This window comes from Setaria viridis, chromosome 4, assembly GCF_005286985.2.
Source record: "Setaria viridis chromosome 4, Setaria_viridis_v4.0, whole genome shotgun sequence".
Taxonomy (NCBI): domain Eukaryota; kingdom Viridiplantae; phylum Streptophyta; class Magnoliopsida; order Poales; family Poaceae; genus Setaria; species Setaria viridis.
Genome location: NC_048266.2, coordinates 3,602,314 through 3,612,433, shown reverse-complemented (window position 1 = coordinate 3,612,433; position 10,120 = coordinate 3,602,314). Strand labels below are relative to the sequence as shown.

At 46.5% G+C, this 10,120-nt stretch overlaps 1 protein-coding gene across 1 annotated transcript; it reads right to left on the bottom strand.

Annotated features, from left to right (window-relative positions):
• Nucleotides 1-2,707: 2,707 nt before the first annotated feature.
• On the bottom strand, nucleotides 2,708-8,803 carry LOC117852424 (ubiquitin carboxyl-terminal hydrolase 23). Its single transcript, XM_034734522.2, has 11 exons — nucleotides 8,321-8,803; nucleotides 7,923-8,037; nucleotides 6,501-6,611; nucleotides 6,218-6,390; nucleotides 5,810-6,136; nucleotides 5,561-5,686; nucleotides 4,444-5,043; nucleotides 4,237-4,362; nucleotides 3,517-4,111; nucleotides 3,314-3,407; nucleotides 2,708-3,176 (listed from the first exon to the last, which is right to left on the bottom strand). The coding sequence occupies exons 1-11, from the start codon at nucleotides 8,582-8,584 to the stop codon at nucleotides 2,999-3,001; spliced, it is 2,709 nt and encodes a 902-aa protein (XP_034590413.1). The 5' UTR covers nucleotides 8,585-8,803; the 3' UTR covers nucleotides 2,708-2,998.
• Between the last annotated feature and the right edge of the window lie 1,317 nt (nucleotides 8,804-10,120).

Genomic DNA, 10,120 nt, shown 5'->3' with positions numbered 1-10,120 from the left:
TACATCTCTTTTTCAATCGCATTACAGCATACGACATGCAACCACTACAACTCGTACTTTCCTAGGTCGCCTACGCTACAAGAGGTGTGATCTTTCTTTCGAAGTGTTTTTTTTTTTGCGAAAGAGAGAGCTTAATTTATTGCTTAAGGGAGTTCATTACACACGAGAGTGTTAACACACTCAGGTGCAGAAGCGAAAGAAAATCAACACTGACCCGAGCAATGGCTAGATGAGCAGGCTCATGCGCAATTTTATTCTGCTCTCTTCTAATTTTGACGAAATATAGACTCAGCTGTCTGCTATCCTGCCGAATATCGAGGATGACATGGGATACAGAGAATTATACTAGAAATTATCGTGAGATTAGAGAATTTTAGACCATTGTTATATTATATACAGTAGCTATCCAATTATACTATATTATTAAAAAACTGTCGGGAGAGATTAACACTTTTGAAATGCTAATGATGGGGCATGTACCGGGCGTGCAGTGCAGCGTGTACCGGGCGCCCCCAATTAACGATGCCTAATCAATCAATCCGCGCGCATGCAGAGCGTACGTACGCGGGAGAGGGTTTCCATCCGTATGGCGCGACGTTCAAATTCCCCCCAGATGGATGGTGAATTGGGGTGACGCGTGATGGGCACCGGACCGGAGGACCCCCTGGCTGATGAATGCTCACTTCGTACTGCCGGCCGGCCAGCGCGGCGCCGCCGCCGTTGGCCACGCCACTCGCGCCGGCCGGCCTCCGATGATTGAAACTAGCTTGAAAGTCCTCTCCCCCCTCGCTCGCTCCGGATCGAGATCATGTCGGCCGCCATGGCTCCACCTCCAACGTGGAGTGCGTGCGTGCGTGCGTGGCACAGAGCGCAGCAGCGACACCGCGCGCATCACGTGCATGCAATTCAATCGTGAGGAAAAGCCCCTGGAGTTTGGAATGAAGCTCTGGTTTTCTGACGACATTTTAATTTTCAATCTTGCATATCGCGTTGCTCCGATCCGGCAATCATACGGCAGTAGCCTGCTGGCCGACTGGCGCCGTCGTCGGATGGATCGGTGCATGATCACTCATGCTAGCTGATCATCATCACATTCGCATCCATCTATGCGCGCAGCGTGAGCCCGTCGTCCCGAGTGTTTCACGACGCTCGCGGTATCTAGCTGTAGGATTGCCGTACACCCACGAAGCAGGAGACGAAGAACTAGCTGCCGTCACGGCAGGTGCGTAAAAATTCTGCCACCGCGCTAGCTACTAGCTGCTGTAGCTAGACTAGGAAGTAGTAGCTCTCTTGGGCCGGCCGTCGTCGCGCTCGCGCCCAGCTGCCTGTTGGGCCGGCCGTCGTCGCGCTCGCGCCCAGCCGAGGAGAGATGAGCCCGGCCGGCCGGCCGGTCATAGGGAACGCGTGACTCATGAGGCCGGGCGCCACATTTACTCGTGCACGGGCACGGGGCGGTTTAATAATACGCCCCCACCCGGGAAGGGGAGGGATACTTGTACTGTACATGCGCGTGCTATACGTATACTACTCCAGCTGCTTCATGATTATCGTAGCTGGTGAGCAATAAATCTGGGCGTTTTGCTTGGCCGGAGACCAGGGCGCGTGCGTGCATGCATGCTTGCGATTGCGAGCTCATCATCATCATCATCATCATGTCGAGCGTGAGCCTCTCTCCATCGAACGCGACCGCGGATCGATCCGGGCAGGATGCGAGCTGAGCTGCTGCCGATGGCGCCACGATTTCCAATTAGAACGGTCGGGTCCGGCTGTTTCCCGGAGGCGGAACACAGTTGTAGGAGCAGTACGTACGTGCACCGCATACATGTTCAGTGTACATAACAAGTACGTACGTGTGCTCGAGTAGCGTGTAACCATTAATACGTGCGAGGGCGGCGTCGAGGGGAAATGTGAAAACGTATGGTTTTTCGTGGATGGCGGGTCATTGGAATTGCAGTACATCAGTAGTGGACCTCAAGCGAGATTCAAGCAACAGAAGGCTGTTCTGTGTGCTACCTCGAAGGGCACGTGCACGTATATCTGCCGATTCACGTCGCAAGAATGATTGGGATCGAAGGAGATTAATTAAACTTGGGTCGTGTTCACAACAAGGCTCGTAATTCATATGATGCATTTCGTCACCATGAGTCTGGAAGCGCAGCCCAAAGGGACCTGTAGCTCCAAGTCTTCAGCCGAAACCGGCAAGCTCAAGCTCGCGTCGCGTGTCCGGTTGAAATTTCTCAAAGCAGAAGACCTTTGCCGCGCGCGCGCGCGCGCCACGGTGGCGGTGGCGTCGCTGGCGCGACACGGAGGCCCAGACAAGATCGCGCATTCAACGCCGCGACCCGAGCCACCGTACCGGAGCTGAATCCTAGACGGATTCCCCCCTCCCTTCCCTTCCCCCACTCGAAGCCGCAGGGACCAATCCGTCCGTCCGTCCGTCACGCGACCACCGTATCACTATCCGTTGCCGCAATTACTCCCCGGTCGACAGCGACACAGCATCCAGCTTGTGAACTGCCGCGTACTCCCCCTCGCCATTAACGAGCCAGACCTAGCACAAGCAGCCTCCGGTCTGGACCCGCCAAGATCAACGGCAAATAAGATCGCAGGATCTCGGTCGTGCAGGCTCTAGCCCAGGCAAATTTCGGCATCACAGCACCACCATATTTACATGCATATTGCAACAGGTATTTTCAGCATATAAAAATGGCATTGGAAAGCATTTGCATCATACTATAACTGATCATATTATTCGGTAAACAACAAACACAATAGGTATTGGGAAAAAGAACCATTGCCTCACTATGTTTGTTTTGCTACAGAACACGTTACTACAGCTGGCTGGGACACAGCGGTTCAAATGTCTGTCAAAATTGCTAAATTAAACAACATACATAGCCACGGGACCAACAATGAATGGTTTAACTTAATCTTCTTCACCAATGAATGGGGGCTACAACATGTAACAACAGCAGTCTGTGCGCCTCGGGGACGTCTCTCATATTCTCAGCCGTTCTGTCATGTTAGGCTTGTTCCAGGACTTGCCTTGGTAAGATTTTTGTTTCGACCTCCGCTGTGATAGGTAGTCTGCCTCCTCCTGGAAGGGGTTCGGCCCGCCGAAATCTTGCTTTGAGTTCCGGACTTTCTTCGTCTTCCCTCGGTCATACTCCTCGTCCCTGGAAAGATGATAGGCACAGTTAGCTACTTCCACTTGTTTCCTTCAACAGAAGACTACTACAAAATAGGGAACAAAAACCTGCAACATGGAAAAACATGACTAGTGATACACTGCGAATACCAAGTACAAACTAACCATTCATCTAAGACGTAACCAATGCTTTTGCGCTTTAAATATTGCTGCGCTGCAACCTTGGTATTTGGCATGTCTATGCCATCCCAGGACGGAACTGAAAAACAAACAAATAAGCAAATCACAGGTAAGAATTGATGGCTGGACAGTAGTTTCCATTTCATCTCTAGAACAGAATGTGCATCACACAGAGAAAATGTGCTAACCAGTAGCTTCCATCAGGTCTGACGCCCAAATACTGACAGGCTGGGGCGCTCCCAACTTAGCATCTACATTTTTCCTTGATTGTGTCTGATCTACGGAAGAGCTTGGACCGGACTTTGGAACGTCAGCATTAGCAGAAGGTGCACTTGTACCAGTACCAACACAAGCTCCATCAATCTTCTGCATGCTTTTTGAGGATTGAGGATCATCTTCAGGCCTGGAGCTAGCATGCGAGCGTTTCCGACGGTCGGATGTATGTTCCACGGTTTCAGATTGCGCAGTTGCCGATGTTGATGTCAGCTGCTCATTCATACTGTCACCTAAACAAGATATATTTGCCATGTCCTTGCAAACCACAGCACGTCTTCTAGTTCTCGTGTGTTTTGTTTTCTTCCCTGGCTTTAGTGAAGCAACCAATAGTTTTTTGGAACCTAACCACATGTTCACAACAGGATACCTCACAAACTTCTTTGACTTCAAATTCACCTTTTTAGCTGTGGTGCCATTGCATGAAGCAGCCACAGCAACCTGCACAGAACCACCAGAGCTGACCTGTTGTCCACAAGTGACTTGTGCAAGTTCTGGTGCAGTGTTGTCCTGCATATAGGCACATGTGACAAATATAGTAAATATCAGCTCATGTTTAACAAAATGATGGTACTATATGATTTAGTTCATCTGCAGAAGGAGCAAAGAGAGGAAGGAAAAGTGGGGTGTTATGCCTGGCTCATAGGAAGTGCCTTTGCAATGGCATTAGCTTGCTCCACAGATCCTGGCAAGTCCTTGGTTTTCTCACTGGAAGTAAGAGATCCACTGCCAGGCACGATGCCATTCGAAACAATAGGATCCTGAAATTTTTCACGAAATAAATAAGCTATGAACTATTCAACACTATTTTAAAAAAATGCAGTAAGCATCATAGAGCAAACCTTCTTTGATGGAGTTTGCACAGCAAACCCTGCAGATGTGTCATTTATATGGGCAGCTGGCTTCGAAAATGGAGTTGTTGGAGGCTGAGAAGTTAGTTTGTCTGCCTTGGACAATGTACCAACACCATTGACCATGGGAGAGGCAACAGAAGTATTCCCCCCCGCATCACCCTTAGTTTCCACTGCCTTCTGGCCATTTACAGAACACTGCATAGATTTGAGGGGCAAGGTAGCACCATTGTTTCGAGATTCAAGAGCTTGCGTGGAAAGCGGGGCATTGCTTTGGGAGGCTGCTACATCTTCAGCTTTGACTTCATTCTTCGAGAAATGGCCTGCTGAAGACTTGCCAAGATTGCTAGAGTAGCCGCTGCTTGTGTTGTGTGTCTTATCACCAAATGGAGATGAACCATTCAAATGTTGTGCTTTTACACTACTTTGGGTGATGCCATTAAGAGTTGAGATCTTTTCAGGGGTTTTCTTTGTGGGCAAATTAGCAGTGCTATTATCTCTGCGCACCACTGGGTTCCGAATACTGTCACGCACATAAAATAGCATATAAGCCTTCTGCTTCAATACGTCTGCCTCACGAACTTGGCGCACCTGCAGTGAAAGTAGCTAAGTATTAGCTAAGAATTAGTACGAGGAAGACTAGAGCCTGCCAAAAGAGCTAAGAGACACAAACTGAAAGTAGAATACATGACACATGTTAGCTCAAAACATGGTAGTACTACTCATTTTTTCTCTCTAGTAATGCAAAATGCATAATTCATACTTAATTTGTTGCTGATCTAGCCAATAGGTTCTTGTCATCATAGTGAACCCAAGGTAGTAATGTATGAAAACAGGATAGTAGGAATCCTCACTGCTGTAAAGAGAATTCTGAGGATTCGATGACAACTTAAATTGGTGTATTGATTGTGTAAGAATGAAATTGTGGACAAATTTTTTTGCAAGTCCACGAAGTCTTGCATATGAATATGTTACTTGAGTCATTGAGTGGTTTGAGAAACATTAATTACATGGATGCAAAATGAGTCCACAGGCTAATGTAGCAGTAGCACTGCGAACTACAAACAAATAAGTAAAGCTTAATGGAAAGACTAATGCCGTAGTAGACCTGGTTATCATCAAGATTGTGCCACATCCCACTGGACGTACGAACGAAGCAATAGTAGTGACCTGATTGAGTATTCCAGCCAGCATGAACTAAGACACCATAAAGGCTGTATTTGAAATCTGTACCCTGCACCAACAATGACAATGATGATACAAGAAGCTAACTGAAAATGCTAGCGAATAAGAATAGTAAGAAAAGCTAATTGAGATTGTACAAGGTAAAACAAGAATTCCAGAACAGGTTACTCACTTTAGAATCACTAACAAATGGTTTCAAGTCAAGAACTGGTTGGAAATCCACTTTTTTGTCAATCTTTTCTCGGGGATTGAAAGGGCTGAAGCGCTTAAGATGAACTGTCAAGACATTTGGAGCCTTATCAATTGTAAACCTCTTCTTTGCTACAACTTTCTGCCTGCAGCGGTCACACTGGTATTGCTTTTGACCCCCGTCTAGTAGCTCTTCCTCGGTAAAATTTTGAAGTGCACGCACTAAAGTTGTGGCCTTGGCAATATCAAGACTGAGATCCAAGAAAGGATCAAATTTATTGGAACAATGTGAGCACCGTGTGCATTTCACCTGTATGTGGCCAAGCACAGAATAAGGGAATGGGGTTTCTTGCACCAGTCCAGGTGTAACTCAACAATGCACAGAGCATACCTGACTTCTAAGCCGGCCACCAAATATTTTGTGAACTAAGCTTTTGTCATAAGCACTTTGCGACTCACTTGGTACCCCAGAAGGTAAGCAGCATTTATGCATAGATTCGAGCAAATTAACCATTAGCTCATGTGCATCTTCTTGCCTTGAATTACGGAAACTCCGAGAAATGCCTATTTCGCAGTCAAAGATCACATTCTGATAATACAATAAAAGCTAGATTGAAGAATTGCCAAAAATCTTATAGGTATTTTTAATTCATCTAGATAAGATAAAAGGATACAGCGTAAGTTTTTGACGATAAGTGATGGTGTCACTATTTTTCCGGTTGATTGTAGAGCAGTCTTGACATGTTTCTGCAGAGCACATAATGCACAAAATCCAGAGGTACGACCTGCAGGGGAAGAGAAAAGAAATTAGCAACAACGACAAGATAAATACTATGCAGTAGCAAAATAAGAGTAGATTTTTTCTTGTTTAACAAGCTTGATAGTAGAAAGAAGCTTTCAGTTTTCCTAAACAGCATACAAATGCATTACAGTAGCATCATTCTTGCTCCATACAGACATGCATCAAGGAACCAACAGCTTAATGGAAACAGTTAAGGTGATCTTAAATATTAGTAGATACTGCCATACAGTGGCGTTTTTCACTATACAGGAAACAATATGGTTTGGCATCCTGTGAGAAATCTGGATATAGCAGTAAAGATTAAGCATCAGAGAGCACGTTTCCTGTCGATTTCTGCAGTACAGGTACAAGGGCAAAGCATTGTCTCACGGCCTCACTATCTCGTAACCAAATGGAGAACAAGGTTTACAGCCAATAACGCGATTACATCATGTCCATAAAAAAACTACCTCACACCGCTAGTAAACACGCATACGAAGTACATGGTCAACATAAAAAAAATATACCCCATGTTACTGTAAACAGCATATTCGGAACTAGAGGCGTGTCTATAACTTTGGAAATACAGGAAGAGCAATTAATTCATCATACTTGAGGTCAGGGAAACTTTGAATCTCTACATTAAATACAGTTGACTGCTTCCCAAATCCTTCTAGAGGGTACACCAGAAAAGTAAGATTGCAGTATGAACTTAATGTTGGATCCATTGGATGCGGCTCGTCAGATAGCCAGAAACAACACATTTATGCGAGATTGGATGGTCTTGAAATGTATCAACTACTGTCTGACATAGTCCATAATATGTTCAGACTAGTGAACAACATCATGGTAATTTCTTTTTGATGAAGAGTGGACTTCTTATCCATCATTTTCGCTAAAATAAGGATTTTCCAATCCAAGCCACATAACTCATAGCTCTAGCCTCTAAAGTTGAAAGTAGAGTGAATAGCCTTTACACAAATTTTCCAGTATATGAGATGTCTCAGCTGAAGATGGGATTGGATCCCTTCATTGATGAACGAGATTCAATCTAAACAAATTGAGAATTGGCCAGGGGTGTAAAATAGAATAACCTTGACTCCCTTGAGTCTTACGAATGTATTATTTGAGGTATTGTTGTCTTTGGTATCACACCACTATTAAAAAAGAAAGTAGCATGTAATTGGTAATAGCTCAAGTGTTAGTTGTGTATCATAGTCAGCTCAGTACTTCTGAAATCCACAAGCTCATATGCAACATTATCATCTGATAAAACGCGCTGAACCGACCAGTTGACAGCAGCAACAGCACTTACATGAGGACCCATGCTTCCCGCTCTGCAAATAGGCCGCAAATGGCTCCGTGTACGTCAAACATTGCAGCACCGAGTTGAGGTAGCAGGTGTTCCCAAGATTTTGCAAACCAGCACCCTGCAAGACATCAAGGAACTGCAGTTTAACAAAGCATGCCCAATTGTCCACCACACTAAAACCTCATGAAATGTGAACAAAACAAGCAACTTATGAACAGCCAAATACACTGGCAAACATACTCGACAATGCCAAAATCGCAACTACTTTCACTTCAATTACCCAAATTGACAACTACACTGGCAAACATACTCGACACTACTACTCCAACGCCCAAAACCCCCATTACAAAACGAAACTTAAAAAGCTCAAATCCTCAAAAAGACTAACTTTGGGCACTCACAATTCTCCCGAGGTAGATCCTGGCGACGCTGAGCTCCGGATCGATCCCGCCGGCGTCCCCCTTCTCCGGCCTCCTCGCCTCCCCCTCGCTGCTCCCCGCCGCCGCCCCGGCCCCGGCCTTACCCGCGGCGTCCGGGTTCAGTGTCTCCATCCGGAACCCGCCTCCCCCCACGGTCACCGCGGCGTGCGGCCTCCGCGCGAGGTGGAACTCTATCCTCCGGTGCAGCACCCCCTCCGGCGCCGCCGCCGTCGACACCAACGCCATTCCTTAGGGTTTCTCACCGCAGCGGCAGCAGCACTTAGCCTCAAGATCGGGCAGGCGAGGGATTAGCACTAAGACTGAATTCCTGGACAAAATTGTCGGATCAAAGCTCGCGGGCTCGATCGATAGGGTAGGGGAGATTGGTGCGGCGCGCTGTTGTTTTTTTTTTCTTTTTTTCTGGCCGCCGCTCGCGACGCGATGGCGGAAGAGGGGGGGAGCTGGAGGTGGGAGGCGGAGCTAAAAACCCTATACCCCTAGCGAATGGACGGCCGGGATCGGAGGGGTAGGGGCGATGGGACGATCTGGAGCGTCCGGCTGTGGAGCACGTGTTTCTTCTTCGATGAGACTGTGCAGTGGCCCCCAGAGGAATGCGGAATGGGCGCCACTGAAGCCCTGCAGTTGCTGCTCGAACTGCACCTTTTGCGGTTGGACTGGTATGAACAAACTCGTGTTTTTTGAGCTAGAGTGAAGGATGATATTGGAGCGAATTCCTTCAATGCCACTGATTATAGTGCTCCCTTGTTACTATTCAAATTCTTCAATTCCCTTCCACGCAACTAATTATAATTTCGCTTCTCTTGGATGCATCTCCGTTAGCATGTGCTAAAAGTGTCACTCACTAAATGAGCCCACGGTTAAATCTGTCAGTTTGCAATACCTGTGATTTTCGTTAAAACGTGTGTCACTAACTAAATAGGCCCATGGTCAAATTCGGCGGTTTCAATACCTGTGACGCCCCTCCTCCAATGACAATATGACTCCACAACCCAACCTTATCTGTTTAGGCAAGCATCGATTCTCCCAAATGGACCTCTCTCGACTCTACCCGATCCACCCAAATTGATTCCCTGGAGGGAGTAGCTGGCCTCTGGGCGAGATTGCCGACATGGAGGACGGGAAGTCGGGGAGGGAGAGGCCGGGCGCAGAGGCTCGAGGTGAGCCTTACCTGGGCGCGCGCGTTGCGCACGACTAGCACCATTTAGGCACACGCGCCCGGCAAGCGCTGCTAGGATGCCGCCTCCACACCTTCTACAAGTTCCATGATACCTAGATGTTCAAAAAAAATGACACATAGCTACCAAAAAATTAGAAAAAAGTCTAAATTACTACCCTCATGTTAAAGTTTGCATTGATAGTTGCACAGAAAACTAGAGCTCTATGCAATAAGAATGAGGTAAACTTTCAAATAAATATGCAACATAACATATTCTCAAAAAAACTCCAGTGGTATAGAAATTGAAGTCTACGGAGCTTTCTCATTTTCTTGATATTTCAAGCATTGTGGAAGAGTTTTATGAGGTCCAACACTTTTTCACGTGTGAAGGGTTATTAATCTCATTGTATTCGCATTCAAAATGATTAGAGGGAACACCAATGATTTTTTTTCTATAAAGGTTCTTTCAAAGTACAATTAGCCTATGCATCAGAGCCTGAAAAATCAACCAGTTGTGATTGGATTTGACATTTTCATATGGCAAATGGCATTTTCCTTACGATGATTCACGTCAGACCAATCAATATGAGGGTACCGATCCAGTA